Here is a 16308-nt window from a genome sequence, read left to right as displayed (position 1 = left end):
AGATGGTATCTCCTTGTCTTACTCCTCGGTTTATTTTAATAGGCTCCGTTTGTTTCATTAGCTTGATAGTTGTTGTTGCCTTATCATATATATTTGTAATTAAGTCGGTATATCTGTAGTCTTATCTGCTGTTTTGTAGGGAATTCTTTACTGCCCAGTGTTCCACACTATCAAATGCTTTTTCGAAGTCAATAAATGCCATATATAGCGGGATACGATATTCGTTAGCTTTTTCGATTAATATCTTCATCGTTAAAAGGTGGTCACTTGTACTGAAGCTTTTTCTAAATCCGGCTTGTTCTCTTGCCTGGTATCCATCTAATTTAGTTGTTAATCTGTTTGTTAATATCTTGGTTAATAGTTTGTACATCACATTTAGTAAAGTTATGGGTCTGTAATTCTTTAGATCCTTTTTATCTCCTTTCTTAAATAGTAACAATGTTACTGCTTCGTTCCAAGTGTTGGGTATTTGTTTTGTCATTAATATTTTATTCATAAGTGTGTACAAAACTTCTCTAGTTGTTTTCCCACCATTTTTTAGCATTTCTACAGTTATCCCGTCTTTTCCTGGCGATTTATTATTCTTCATCTCCTTGAGTGCTCTTTTTATCTCATTCTTACTGATTTCTGGTTGTAAGTCGGAATTGACATTTTTTATTTTTATTTGTAATTGCTTAAGGTTTTCTTGTGTTGGTTTCTGTTTTGTATTGTAGAGGTTTTTATAATATTCTTGTGTTATTTGTATAATTTCTTCTATATTATTGGTCTCTATGCCTTCTTTGTTCTTTATGCTATTAATCTGTATGCTTCCAAGCTGTGGTTTTAAGCACTTCATATTTTTATTTTGTTCAATGGTTTTTTCTATTTTTTCTTCCTGTACTCTCCTTTGACTTTCCTTGATGTTCCTTCTGATAGCTTCGTTTACCTCTTTGTAATCTACTGTGTTTCTCTTATCTTGTTCTATTAGTTTTTTGTTTCCTGGGATATATAGTTTTCCTTTTTTATTCTTGTTTGTGCTACCTCTTTTCCCGCCTTTGCTAATGTATCGGTTAATAGCTGATTTATTTCATCGATATTTTTGTTTTCCAAATCTCTAGTGGCCGGTATACTTTCCCTTATTTTTTGTTTATATTCCTCTTTTGCTTTCTTAAGTTTTACCATATCTAGTTTCGATCTATTTTCCATTTTCTTTTTTGTTTCGAATTGGCTATTAATGCTGAGTTTGGCTCTGACAAGTCTATGATCACTACCGGTTGAGAAACGATTCAGCACTGTAACATCTTTGATGATGGCTTTTTCTGTTGTTAGGATGTAATCTATTTCGTTTTTAGTATTGCCGTTGGGACTTATCCATGTCCATTTTCTTTGCGGTTTTTTGTGAAAAAACGAGTTCATAGCAAAAAGTTGTCTTTCCTCCAAGTAGTTCATTAATGTATGTCCTCTATTATTTCTTTCGCCGTATCCATATTGTCCTATTCTGTGTTCGTCTTCGTCTATTCTTACCCCTAATTTGGCATTGAAGTCTCCAATTATTAGCGTCAATTTAGTTCTCTTTTCTTCCACAGCGAGTGTTATTTCTTCGTAGAAGTTTTCAATATCTTCATCTTTATATGTGCTTGTTGGTGCGTATACCTGTATAATTTTCAACGACGTTCTTTTTAATTTAAGCACAATGTAGGCTACTCTGTCTGATATACTCTTGGTGGATTGTATGTATCTAACGATTCTCTTGTTTATTATAAAACCAACTCCGTTGTTGGTGTTATCTTCATTACCTTTGTAGTAAAGCATGTTTCCCGAGTTTAATAGTATTTTTTGTTCTCCTTTTCTTCTTATCTCTGACAGACCGATGACATCCCATTGTATATGAGTTAGTTCTTCTTCTAATTCGTGGAGTTTAGTGTCTTCATTCATGGATCTGATGTTATATGTACCTACGTTTAGTTTAGTCGAATGTTTGCCTCCCCCAGAATCCTTGAGGCGGACCGGTTTGTCGGTGTGGGACTGTGAGTGGTTATCTCTACCCAACTGGGGTAATATTCCGTTTGTTTTGTGATTCGACATGTTTTTCTTTGAAGAGGGTTTTTTGACATTAAAACGCCACGCTTGTCAGGCGGGTTGGCGAGTTTTCATTCAGCCGCCCATTCTGGGTCAGACGCTGTTGTCAGCCGCTCATTCTGAGTCAGACGCTGCGCTGTTTTGATTCCATACAAACCCTAAAATCAAGGGGTTGCCACGTCCGCCATCCATACCGTACCGAAGGTGTTCTTCTCCGCCATGGCTGCCGTTGTGGACTTCATCCGTAACCCTGGACAAGGGACCCTAAACAGGTACTAGTTTCCCGGGTCAGGAAACCCCTGGAATCTACGGAGGGCAGGGATTGATTCATTTTCCCTGGTAGGACTATCCAAAGGAGTTCCTATCCGCTACCCATATTATTTGTCCTAGCTTCGAAAATTTGTTGTGCGCATTCGTTGAACATTCGGTGAACATTCGTTGTGCGCGTCTGCTCAGGTTGTGTGGAGTCATTGATTATAAACCACCCACTGCAGTAAATGGTGGAGTAAATACTGCAGCATCCACACTGCAAATCGTATGCAACGCAAATCCTTTGATCTTCGCTCAAAAACCGACAACCGATGGAGCGTGTGCGTTGTGTGCGTCGAAAATACTTGCGTCCTATTTTTGCGTACGAACACATCCATATTAACACGAATATATATACTCTCATATATACTCTACTTACGTCTATGTTCTTTGCTAGCACAATTTACCTCGAGCACGCAAATCTTTTCGACGAACAGCTGTTTCGTTGCAAATTTTTACCAGTGAGGACGCGGCTTTATGAATCACCATGTAGAACGAACGCTAATTCAATGAGACTGAAGACTAAATAAACTTGGGTTGGCAACATAAAAATTAAAATGCAATTGAATGATCGAACTTTGCCTGGTCGCAGGAAACTAGTTTAATCAAATAGTTAATAAAATAATGGTATTGGTAAAAAAGATTTGCTTCTTGTTCTAGTTCTATGACCATTATCAATCGTTGGATATCATGTTGGCTACCATATTCGCTATCGTGACTTAATTGACAGCAGCTCTGAATAATGATGTAGTCGATTTTCGTTACTACTGCCTTACAATTTTCAGCCATGATGTGTTCTGCTTCTATCAGGACCACGTTTACCTTGAATCTTTTCCTGAATGATCAGATGTAAAAGATCGTATTGTTTATGGTGTCTCGTAACGTGACCGAAGTATTCCAGCTTACGTCTCTTTATTATATTGACCAGTTGTGTTGTTGGATTAAGCACAAAAATATCATAACAGTAATTCTTACATAATAGTAAGTACAGATTTAAAATCACTATCCAATTTCTTCTTCTTGCAGTACCGTCTCCTATCGGAGGTTGGCTACCATCACAGCAATCTTAACTTTGTTGGCTGCAGCTCTAAATATCCAATTTAACCTTGTATTTAAATTTAAAATAACGTAGTTAATTTATATATGTATTTATTGCAAAATATAAAAGCTGTATAAAAGCGAGATAATATCATTGTTTAGTATTTGTAACCACCATTGCTATCTTGAACTGTGCCAAATTGTCCAGACGTACCGCTCTGCTGTCCTTTGTTCTGGAATGCTGACTGGCTGTTGAACCCATTGTTTCCAGAAAAACTTGAAATTTGGTTCTTTGGTCCTTGGAATGAACTATATTGTCCATTGTTTTGACTGGCTGATGATGACTGTTCAGGAGCTCCGTACTGAGGTTTTGGAGAAAATTGGGATCCAAAAGGAGTTATTTGCTTGTTTTGTTGAGAAGAGAAAGGGGACTGTTCAGGAATTGGATATTGATAACCATTGTTTTGTTTACCACCATTTTTAAAATTTCCATTTTGCTGTCCAAATTGAGGTGATGATCCGAATGACGTTTTAGGCTCACTTGATTTTCCAAAAGGTCCTTGTTGCTTACCAAACGGTGTTACTTGTTGGTTTTGTTGAGAAGCGAAACTACCCTGATCGGCAAAATTTGACTTAGGAGCTGAATATTGGTATCCGTTGTTACCACTTTGTGCAAAAGAAGGTTTTGAGCCTTGTTGACCTCCGAAAGGTGATACTTGATTACTTTGCTGGGACGCAAATGTACCTTGATCAGCAAAGTTGTTTGATTTTGATGGACCTGAATATTGATAGCCATTTTTTTGTGTTCTAAAGGATTTTGGACCTGGTAAAGATGCTACTTGTCTATTTTCTTGAGAAGCAAATGGAGATTGTTCACGTGGACCATTTCCTTGATATCCACCATTTGAATTTTCTTGGTATTTATTATTTGCATTGCCGTGGTATCTATTGTTTCCATTTGAGCCTTCTTGGTTATATTCCTCTCTATAGGAACCTTCATTGTATTCTCCACGAGCTTCGGCAGCTTTATTTAGTTCAATTGATTTCAAGATCGCTTCAGGAATTTCAGGAACATGAGACCCTTTTGGTACAAAACCGTTTTCGTCAGCAGTGTATTCAAGCGTGATCTGTTCACCTTCTGGAGAAGTATAAGAGAATCCTCCTTGGGCTGATTTACCTTTGTTTTGAATAGATCCTTCTTCTTGGGCTGAAATTCCATTTTCAGTTTCATATGAATAGCTATAATGTCCATCTCCGAGATCAGGATTGAATTCAGATCTGATTAAACCGATTGAGGCAGATTGAGAACCAGAAAATTGACCGTTGTATTGCGGTTGTCCGGATCGTTGATTGAAACCGTTTGACTGTCCAAATTGACCATTAGGTGCTGCTTTTTGGTTAAAAGAGTTAAATGATGGTCCGAAAGTGTTATCGTTTCCAGAGTTTGGTGCTTGGTTGGTAGATTTTAAACCAAAGCTTGAGGCATGTCCTTGTGCATTACCGTTTCCATTTCCGTTGATGTGAAAATTTGGATTAGCGAATTGCTGCTGGGAATGGCTGGCTGCAGTAAACGGTTGATTTGGAAGTGCTGGTGGTTCATACTGCGCGTTGTTGTTCTCAGGTCTTGGAGGAAGATATTGGTTTAGTTTGGCACCAAAGACAGACGTAAATAGTATGGAGATGATTATTACCTAAAAAAATAAAATATATGTTTATTGATTTCTTTATTAATCCGACGACGCCCTGAAGGGCACTAAGGATTATGAGAAAGAAGAAGATTTATTTATTAACCATATTAAGTATATAAATAGTATACAGGGTATCCGGAAACTCTCCTGACAAACGAAGATGGGAGATTCCTCAGATAATGTAACCCAATTCACCTAGTCCGAAAATGTTTCTTAAGGAAGGTAGAGCTCTTTGAAGATGGCGCCTTGTATTTAGTTTTTTTTTAATATCTCCAAAATGCTTGTATTAAAAAAAAGAAACGAAAATTTGTACGCCTATTTATCTTCGAGAGATAAATCGACTCCATCAAATTACGAATTTCTAGCACCAGTCATAGGCGTCCGTTTTGGGTAGGGCAACGGTTATTTTATCGTATAACTTTTTTGTCTTTAACTTTTAAGCATTTTTGACACTAGATTATTAAATTCTGAGGTATTATAGCATTAAAAGGTACTCTTACTTTAAGTCGGTAGAATGCACCGTTTTCTAAAAAAATCCGTTTGAAAATTTTTCGTTTTTTGAATTTGAAAAAAAAAAATAAAAAAACGGTGTATTTTACCAACTTGCAAGAGTAATTTTAAGTACTAGGATAACTCATAGTTTAATAATCTAGTGTCACAAAATGATTAAAAGTTAAAGACAAAAAAGTTATGCCATAAAATAACCGTTGCCCTACCCAAAATGGACACCTATGACCGGTACTAGAAATTCGCAATTGATGGAATCGATTTATGTCTGGAAGATAAATAGGCGTAGCAGTTTTTGTGTTTCTACATAGAAGCGTTCTGGAGGTAATAAAAAAAACTAATTACAAGATTCCATCTTTAAAAGTTCTAGCTCCCTTAGGAAGCATTTTCGGACTAGGTGAATTGGGTTAAATTGTCTTAAGTAAAATTTAATAAAAAATTTTGGCTTGGTAAAAGGTATATTAGTTTAAAAAGCCCCTGTAAGGCTAGAAACATACAAACAAAACGTTTTCGCTATGTAACAAGAGCATCATCAGTGTTACAAGAACATGGTGAGCCAACCAAAAAATACAAAGGTCAAAGCCTTTCAAAAACAGACTAAAAGTCTTATATTGATGCCAACATAGCAAAATTAAAAGGATGGATAAAATTCCTATGGCTACGGCCCTAGGGCAACATATGACTCCCACACGTGGTAAGTGGGTCAATAGGTAACAATTAGGTCATTATGTTACAAGAGGTGACAGGACAAACTTTGATGTACGGAAACACTTCAACAGGGGAAGTTTTAATTGTGGAACAATTTGGAACGTTAGATTACGAAAACGTCTTATGTATTTTGTCGGACAGAACATCCAGTTGATTTGTTACCCTTTCATTAAACTCTGATGTAAAAATCAGACCGCTATTACTAACCAACATGATTCCTGTCGGTTGACATGTTCTTCGTGTTCCACTCATTAAAATGCCCAGTTGGTGATAAACACCAGTCTGATCTTTGCATGAGAGTTTAATAAAATGGTATCAAATCAATTGGAAGTTATGTCCGACAAAATACATGGAACGTGTTCGTAGTCTGACATTCCAAATTTTTAACCTGTTCCACGATTAAAACTTCCCCTGTTCCAGTGTTTCCATACATCAAAGTTTGTCCGACTAGACACCGTTAAGGTATTAACAGTGTTTCAGCTTGCTACAACTTTTTTTGGTACGCGGGATCCAGGTCTAATATATGTATCTTTTTTTTGTTATTGGCATACACATTAGTGATTCAGCCAGTTACAAGTTAATGTTTAGTCCTAACTAACCTAAATAATCCTAACTACCCTACGAATATCCAAAAGAAAAATAAATAATTATGACAAAAGGGATATTAACTGGGATACACACTTCTCGTCCAGGGACCCATCAGGACATTTTTGTACAACAACAGAAGGCTAGGCCACGGATAAGTAAGGTAAATTTAGAGAATGTTAGACATAGGTGTCAAAAACTAACTAAAACTTAAGCTACTAGTATAATACAATTTTGTAATTTGTGAGAAAATATAATATATCTAATGCGACCTTATAATTATTATTATGTTTTCACTACCTTCACTAAGAAGTGTCAAAGTATAAAGGAAAAATAGACAAAAGGTAAGAAAATATGAACAATCTAAAAGGACTGACAATATTAACTTTTTTACTAGGCACGTCCATTGAACAACATGAGTATTTATGTATTATTTGGAGAATTTAACACTTGGTTACAGGAGAATATCTAATAGTAGTAGTTTATTAGTAAAGGAGTTCTTTTATATTTCTCTATAATGAACGAAAGGACGTTATCCACTTATACGCAAGAGAATAACAACCTGTTCAACGTGATCATGGATGAAATAATAAAAAATGTAAGAACTCAAATTTCTCCAAATGAAAGAAAAACTTAAAATAATCTGCTATGCAGACGACGCCCACTAATCTCTCAAATTGAAGATGATTTGCAACGAATGTTGCACCAATTTAATATAACCGACAGAAAATTTAACATGTTAATTTCCCCACAAAAGACAAAATGCTTGGTTATAACAGCAAATCTAATAAGGCGTAAGTTACAGCTGGAGGGTCAGATAATAGAACAAATGATGGTATCTAAACACATGTTATAGAGAGAAATAGTTGGAAGATCAAGTGAATAGAGCAAAAAGAGCCAAAGGCTGCCTGAATAAAACAACATGGAAAAATAAAAATATCGTGAAAAAAATTAAAGACAGAATTTACAAAAGAGTAAAGTGCGATAATGAAATACGCGGCAGAAACACGAGCTGATACAGAGTACAAAAAGAATGCTAGAAACAGCAGAGATTAAAACCCTTCTAAAAAGACACTATGTGACAGCGCTAGAATAGTTATTTATGAAACAGTTCGTGAAGTATGATTTTTGCGAATGCACGCGATGTTTAGAGCACGAGCGACAGCGGCGCGAGTGCTATATATTGCGTAAGTTCGCAAAAAGTACTTCACGCACAGTTTCATACAATATTTTACCTACGATAAACAAATAAAAAAAACTGGAACTCTTCGTCACTGGAATTCATTTCTATTCAACAATTTTTAGAACTTTGACATTTAAAAATTCTAACTTCTTTCAAACAACAAAACTCAAAATTGCCAGTAAACTCAAAAAAAAAGTAGAAGAATAAGATTGTGTAATGGTCGGCAGTTGCTCCTGAGAGCAAAGTTTGTGTCTTTGTTGAATTTGTCCCATGCCAACTCAAAATTGCCAGTAAACTAAAAAAGAAGTAGAAGAATAAGATTGTGTAATGGTCGGCAGTTGCTCCTGAGAGCAAAGTTTGTGTCTTTGTTGAATTTGTCCCATGCCAACTCAAAATTGCCAGTAAACTAAAAAAAAAGTAGAAGAATAAGATTGTGTAGTAGTCGGCAGTTGCCCTTGAGAGAGTAAAGTTTAATGTCGTTGGAAAAAAAAAGTTAAGTTTTTGTATTTGTCCCATGCCAACTCAAAATTTCTCCTAAATCAAAGAAGAAAAAGAACATTGTGTATTGATAGACAGTTGCCCCCTTAGACAAGGAAAGAGAGGTTGCAGCGTGAAATTTTTTTATCTTGTCATGTTTGTCCCACACCAACCAAAATTTCTAGTTAACTAAAGAAGAAGAAGAAAAAGATGAAGAAGAAGAAGAAACAAATTGTACAATGTACTAACTCCAAATTGTAAGTGAATAAGGGATTTTTCCCTTGTTCCGAGACGATGAGCTGGCCAAATACCCAAGTAGGTGGAGGCCAATAAACTGAAGAAGAAGAAGAAGAAGAACAACAAAACTGTCAAAACTTTTGTTGTAATTTATTGCTCACATGTCATCACCATGACAACGCGAAAGTTAAGGATATTTGATTATATGAAAGTGTGCCAAAAAACAGTGCGAAAAAGTAAATCCCATTTAAAATATATTTTTACTTCACGCACACTTTAAATCCTTCACGTACTGCTATCTACAATGACAGTTTTCACAAACTAAAAACTTATAGTCCATTCTTTCACGGTTTTTGCTCTAAATTTTAAAGAACCGCTTGGATTGACTTGAAATTTGGCATACATATAGCTTACAAGTCAAAGAAAAAAAGTGATATTGTGCCGATGTGTGCTTTTGCCCTGGGGGTGACTTTCACCCCCTGTTGGGGGTGAAAAAATATATGTCCAAACTAAGTCCGGAAATGGGTAAACTGACTAATTTTAAGTAACTCTTGTTCTATAGAGCTTTTTCGCCAAGTCAACACTTTTCGAGTTATTTGCAAGTGAATATGTTCATTCTTCAACAAAATAACCACATTTTTAGACGGTTTTTCGCAAATAACTCAAAAAGTAAGTACTTTGTCGAAAAAAACGTTCTTGGCAAAAATATAGCCTATAAAAAAGTAAAAAAAAAATGGTGTACGCGTTAGGTCTCTGGATCTCGTAGAACCAGAGTTATAGCCAATGAAAAATAGATTAATATTCACCAAATTTCAAATAGAATAATTCGACGTGAAACATCCAAAAATTAAGCACTTTTTGGGGAAAACCTATTATATATTTTTTAAATTGTTTAAAAAAAGCTTTTTTTGCGTCTTTACAAAAAGCTTTTAGCATTAAATTTAAGCAAGTTACGCTCAAAATAAAGTTGGTCCCTTTTGTTTTTGCAAAAAAAATCGAAAAGACCACCCCCTAATTAGCAACTTAAATTAAATTAATCGTTACCGCTCAACAAATTATTTTACTTATGTTGTGTTTATATGATCTGTAAGTTTGATCGATTCAAAGTGCTTAGTTTTGAAAAAATTTGGTTTCAAAGTAAAATTTTTAAAATATTAAATTTTGAAAAATATGCTTTTTTTTTCAAAATAACTTAAAAATTGTTAGATACCAAAAATCTCGAAAAACAAAAAAAGTCAGATTTGTTTTTCTGAATATCATGTATTTTTTTGTTTTTCTGTTAGACAAAAATTGATTAAGATTTGGTGTTTCTTCCATACATTCGTGATCAGTGACTGGTTCAACCCCTTTTAACTACAGCCCTTTCAATAATAAGGTCTTTTAACCGATGAAACTTACAGATCATATAAACAATATATACACGAGTCAAGAAACTTGTGAAGTCGTAACGATTAAGTTCATTTAAGCTACTAATTAGGGGGTGATTTTCTCGATTTTTTTACCAAAACCAAAAGGGACTAACATTATTTTGAGCGTAACTTGTTTAATTTTGATGCTAGAAATGTTTTTTATAAAACAAAAATGAAGCTTTTTTTAAACACTTTAAATAAGTTGTGATGAGTTTTCCCCGAAATGCGCTTCGTTTTTGGTTATTTCACGTTAAAGTATTTCATTTGGAATTTGACGGATATGAACCTATTTTTCATTAGCTATAACTCTGCTTCTGCTAAATATAGAGACGTGATATATACACCATTTTTTTAAATTTTTTACGGGCTATATTTTTGCTAAGAATTTTTTTTCGACAAAATACATACTATTTGAGTTATTTGCGAGGAACCGTCTAAAAGCGTGGTTATTTTGTTGAAAAAATGAACATATTCACTGCCAAATAACTCGAATAGTATTGACTTAGTGAAAAAACTCTATAGAACAAAAGTTACTTAAAATTAGCCAGTTTATCCATTTCCTGACTTTCTTTGGACGAATATTTTTTCACCCTCAAGAGGGGGTGAAAACCACCCCAGGGCAAAAGCACATATCGGCACAATATCACTTTTTTTCTTTGACTTGTTAGCTATGTGTATGCCAAATTTCATGTCAATCCAAGCGGTTCTTTAAAATTTAGAGGTTTTGCAATATTTTACCGTTAAAGAACGGACTATTATACTTAATATGACATAGAGTAAATAAATACAGATATACGACGGAAACGCAAGGTGAAGAAGATCAAGGACTGGGTAAGAAACAGAAGAGTAGACTGGAATAATCACATAAGCCGAATGACAATAAATAGAGTAGTAAAGACGGAAAGAAATCGTTCCCATTAGGAAGATGATCAGTGGGAAAAGCACGAAAACCATGGAACGACAATTTACTGGAGGCATGTTGAGGCACATCATACCATTGAGGCCATTAGAATGGGATCTTGGAATATTAGAACCATGCTAGCAGTAGGTAAGATGCAAGAAATAGCCCTTGAATTGAAAAAATACGAACTAGAAATCCTAGCCCTACAAGAAATACCATGGAAGAAAGAAGGAAAAATTGAGAAGAAAAACTTTAGCATATACTATGCGGGAGAAAACAAACAGGGAACCAATGGTACGGCATTTATGGTGAACAAAAAAATGAGGGAAAAAGTGATACAATTCAAAGCAGTTAATGGAAGGATATCTTACATAAGAATAGAAAATAAACAAGCCAACATCTCGATAGTCAATTGCTATGCACCCACGGAAGAAGCAAGCCAAGAAGATAAAGCAGAATTCTACGACATCCTGGAAGAAACCTGTGAAAATATTCCGAGGAATGATATATTAATAATATTGAGGGACTTCAATGCAAAGATCGGAAAGGAGGACTATAATAGTAATGTAGCGGGCAAAGAAACCATTCATGACACTACGAACGACAATGGAGGAAAAATCTTCAACCTAGCAGCAGCAACAAACACATATATAGTTAGTACTAGGCATAAACATAAAAAAGAACACAAAATAACATGGATGATACCAGGAAGAATGGATGGAAACCAAATAGATCATATTCTAATTTCGAAAAAGTGGACACAAATAGTACAAGACGTAAGGTCATATAGAGGGGCAAATGCGGACACTGATCACATATTGTTGATAGCAAAACTTAAGATGAAAATAATCAAAGCAAATAATCATAAGGAAAGAAAAAGGAGGAAATGGAATATATCCAAACTGAAAACGCAAGAAAAAAAGCAACAATATACAGAACAACTGGAACAGAAACTGGGCAGGTACGAGAACATAGAAATAGAAGAGGAATGGAAAAACATTAAGAACAGCATAACAGAGACAGTAGAACAAATAATAGGATTCCAAAAAAACAAAGAATCGAAAGAATGGTTTGATGACGAATGTCATCAAAAAAGTCAATTGAAGCACCTCGCAAGAAACAAATGGTTACAGAGTGCCGAACAGGAACAATTGGACCAATATAGAAAAGGAAAACAAGAAGCATTGAAACTCTATAGAAGAAAGAAGAACACATGGATCATTGAAAAAATGCAAGAATTAGAAACGAATAATAAAGACAACAAGAAATTGTTCGAATACATAAAACAACAATACAACACCAAAAAAACTGTCACAAAAATAAACAAAAAAGATTGGGAAAAACATTTCACGAACCTATACAAAAACAACAACAAGGCAGATTCAGAGGATGAGGATATAAGAGATAACAGAGATGAAAAGGAAGGTGCACCTACTTATCAGGAATTCATGGAGGTACTAAAACAACTAAAAGTAAATAAAACGCCAGGGCCAGATGACATCAACAACGAACTGATCATCAACGGAGGAGAGGAGCTTACGAAGCGAATGCACAAGTTAATGGTTACAATTTGGAAGGACGAAAGCATGCCCATAGAATGGAAAAATGGGCATATCACACCAATCTTTAAGAAAGGAGATCCAACTAAGTGCTGCAACTACAGAGCAATTATGCTACTAAATACAACGTATAAGATATTGACCACAATTATAAGAAACCGACTAAATCAATACACAGAAAAAATTATAGGACCATACCAACAGGGCTTTAGAAAAGGAAGATCAACAATAGATGCAATACACGTCCTAACACAAACAATTGAAAAAAGCTATGAACATGACGTAGAATTACACATACTATTCATCGATTTCCAACAGGCCTTCGACAGCATATACAGACAACAATTACTAAAAGAAATGAAAAAAATGGAGATACCGGCAAAATTAATAAGACTAACTAGAATGACAATGAAAGACTCAACAGCAAAAGTTAAAACAAGTGAGGGAGATACAAACGACATCAAAATAGAACTTGGGGTAAGACAAGGAGACAGTCTGTCAACGACACTATTCAATATCGCTCTAGAAGGAGTAATTAGGGACACAGGCCTGAAAAAGGCAATTATTCAAATCTCAACACAGATCATAGGATATGCGGATGACCTAGGACTGATAGCACGAGATAAAAAAAGACTAGAAGAGGCACTTTTAACCCTTGTAAGAGAAGAAAAGACGAGAGGATTAATAATCAATCAGAATAAAACAAAATACCTTATAAGCACAAGAGACAATGTAAACAGAATAACAGAAATAAAGATAGGTGAAAATACATTCCAGAGAGTAGATTGCTTCAAATACCTGGGGGTGATGGTGGACGGCAAAAACGGAAGGAGTATAGAGATCAACGAAAGAATTAAAGCAGGTAATAGAGTATATTGGAAATACCACCGACTACTCAAGGACAAAAACCTGAGCAAAAAAACAAAATCAAAAATATATACAGCAGCAATTAGACCAGTGATAGCCTATGGAGCAGAAGTAATGTGCCTTACGAAAAAAGACGAAGAAAAGTTAAGAATAATTAAGAGAAAAATTTTGAGAAGAATACATGGCCCAGTGATGACAGAAACAGGGGAATATAGAAGGCTCATGAACCATGAAATAATAAATATAACTGAAGGAGAAGATATAGTAAAATTCATTAAAGCACAAAGACTCAGATGGTTTGGACACACACAAAGAAGAGGAGTAGAAGAACTGATCAGGAAGATAGTGAACTGGAGACCAGTAACAAATAGACCAAGAGGAAGACCAAAAATAAGATGGGAAGATCAACTGCTAGACGATATATCAAAGATGGAAATTGCAAACTGGAGAGAAAAGATTCAGGACCGGAGTGAGTGGAAGAAGATAGTAGAGAAGGCAAAAAAAACATCACAACCTATGAACGATGACCTAAAGGACACTGCGGACTAATCCACCGCGTGCAATGGATTAAAATAGCTCATAGTATTTGAGCGACCTATACTCTAACAAGAGTGAACGGTCCATATATATGTTGAGGCACATTGAGAAAAACAGAAAAGGCGTGTCTACACAAAAAGAAGAAGAAGAATATTCATTAAATATATTTTTATAACGAGAAAAAAGGGCCATATACCTGTGCTTCTAGTGAGCCAAATGCTTAAAAAATAATTTAGAATATATTATGTACTAACAATAAAAGTACAAAAAAGTAAAAATTGTAAATAATATACTTTCTAGAAGAGGAGAGCTATAGAAGGTACTTAAAAATAGGTCTAAGAGATGAATTAGATGTGAATCATTTTCAAAACAAAAATAAATATATTAAAAACTTTTAAGTTTTTCAAAGAAGAATGTTCAATCACCCACTTTACAAGAGTCACTATATTGCAATTAAAGAAAAATAATATCGTTTTTAACTTATGTAAGAAGTATTAATTTTACATGGATATGTAATCAATAAATATCACAATGTCTGAAACTTTCAATCGAGAAAATCATTAAGTACAACATGTCTTTAGTTTTGACATTTCTCTATTACAGGATAATGGAGAAATAGATGGAGATGCGTGCAGTAGAATTAGGGCTGCATGGATGAAGTGGAAAGAAGCGAGTGGTGTGTTGTGTGACAGAAAAATTCCAATGAAGCTGAAGGAAAATTCTATAAAACAGCCATAAGACCGGCTATGATGCATGGAACTGAATGTTGGGCAGTGAAAAAGAAAGAGGAACAACGAATGCATGTGGCGGAAATGAGAATGCTTAGATGGATGAGTGGAGTGACAAAGAAGGATACAATTAAAAATGAGTATATTAGGGGAAGTCTAGGTGTGGCACCAATTGATGCCAAAATGAGAGAGCATAGAAATTAAGATGGTTTGGTCATGTTCAACGTCGAGACGTTAATCACCAATACGAAGAATAGCTGAAGTGCAGATTCCTGAAAGGAGTAGGAGAGGAAGACCAAAGAAGACCTGGGGGGAGGCAATAAGGCAGGACATGTTGGTAAAGGGGATTAACATTGATATGACCCAAGATAGAATTGTGTAGAGAAATGCAATTAGGGAAGCCGACCCCGCATAGGGATAAGGCAAAGAGAATGATGATGATGATGATGTCTTTAGTTTTGACCATCTCAAAATAAATGCATTAAAGGACCACACAAGTAAAAAGGATTTAAGCAGATCTAAAATACGACTTAGAAATGGAACCAAAAAATAGAAATGGAGTAACGTCACTCCAACCTTTGTTCTTAAAACTCTAACTTGGAAGATTATCTCCTTAGAAATACAGTAGGATTAGAAATATGATTTAAAGTTTAATGTGGTAATCTCTACAAAAAAAGATAGTGTTTAATGTACGGAATGTAAAAATAAATAATTCCATTAATAAATTAACATTATACAATTATTTTTGCAAAACCCTTTTCAAAACTTCCGAACTTAGCGAACTATTATATTTTACACACACGCTTCTTAAAAAACTCTTACTTGTTTCATTTTTGCACTGTTCTAAGATACAGGTGGATATGCTTGAGTAAATTTTTGAATTCAGTTATATACTTCTACGGTTCTTGCCAAAATCTAAAAGGATCTCCCTCTTTTTTTACATCTGCATCATCCGAGTAACAGCATTTATCGCGCTGTCAAACACAATGTATCGACAATTAGTGCATTCAATATTCAAGGTAACTCTTAATTGACGTGATATTGACCATCTTTGATCCATAAGTAGTTCATCGATATCTTATTGTGGATGATAATGCAAAAATATAATACAATTTTTTACTACTAGATCTTATCTCCTAAGATGTTAAAATACTGTCTACTGACCGTCAAAATAGTTAAGAGGATTAAGATCAGTACTGACATAATAAAAAATGTGTATTATTGTAAAAATTTTATATACATAGTTAGGTGCGTTTTAGTAGGTGAAAATTTTAAAACTTTTTTTTTTTAATTAATTTGATGGCTTTGGTAGGGACCAATTACCCAGACAATTTTTTCTTTAACTACAATAATTTTGTTTTAATTTAAAACTAATCCTTCCTTACGATTACAATGCTCAAAATATTTGTAAGGTAAGATTAATGTGTGCAAATTTTTCTTTTGTTTTCTTTATAATTTAATTTTTACTTATGTTTTTATATGTATAATTTAGTTTGTTTTTTTAACTTCTTATTATT

The 16308-nt window shown here is 34.6% G+C and overlaps 1 protein-coding gene across 1 annotated transcript; it reads right to left on the bottom strand.

Annotated features, from left to right (window-relative positions):
• Nucleotides 1-3499: 3499 nt before the first annotated feature.
• Nucleotides 3500-15711, bottom strand: LOC114329900 (GATA zinc finger domain-containing protein 14-like). Its single transcript, XM_028279161.2, has 2 exons — nucleotides 15614-15711; nucleotides 3500-5096 (listed from the first exon to the last, which is right to left on the bottom strand). Exons 1-2 carry the CDS (start codon nucleotides 15620-15622, stop codon nucleotides 3564-3566), a joined length of 1542 nt encoding a protein of 513 aa, XP_028134962.2. The 5' UTR covers nucleotides 15623-15711; the 3' UTR covers nucleotides 3500-3563.
• Nucleotides 15712-16308: the final 597 nt, after the last annotated feature.

The sequence above is a fragment of the Diabrotica virgifera genome, chromosome 3, assembly GCF_917563875.1.
Source record: "Diabrotica virgifera virgifera chromosome 3, PGI_DIABVI_V3a".
In the NCBI taxonomy this organism is placed as follows: domain Eukaryota; kingdom Metazoa; phylum Arthropoda; class Insecta; order Coleoptera; family Chrysomelidae; genus Diabrotica; species Diabrotica virgifera.
The sequence above is the reverse complement of the archived record's forward strand: the minus strand, read 5'-3'. Positions and strand labels throughout refer to the sequence as shown.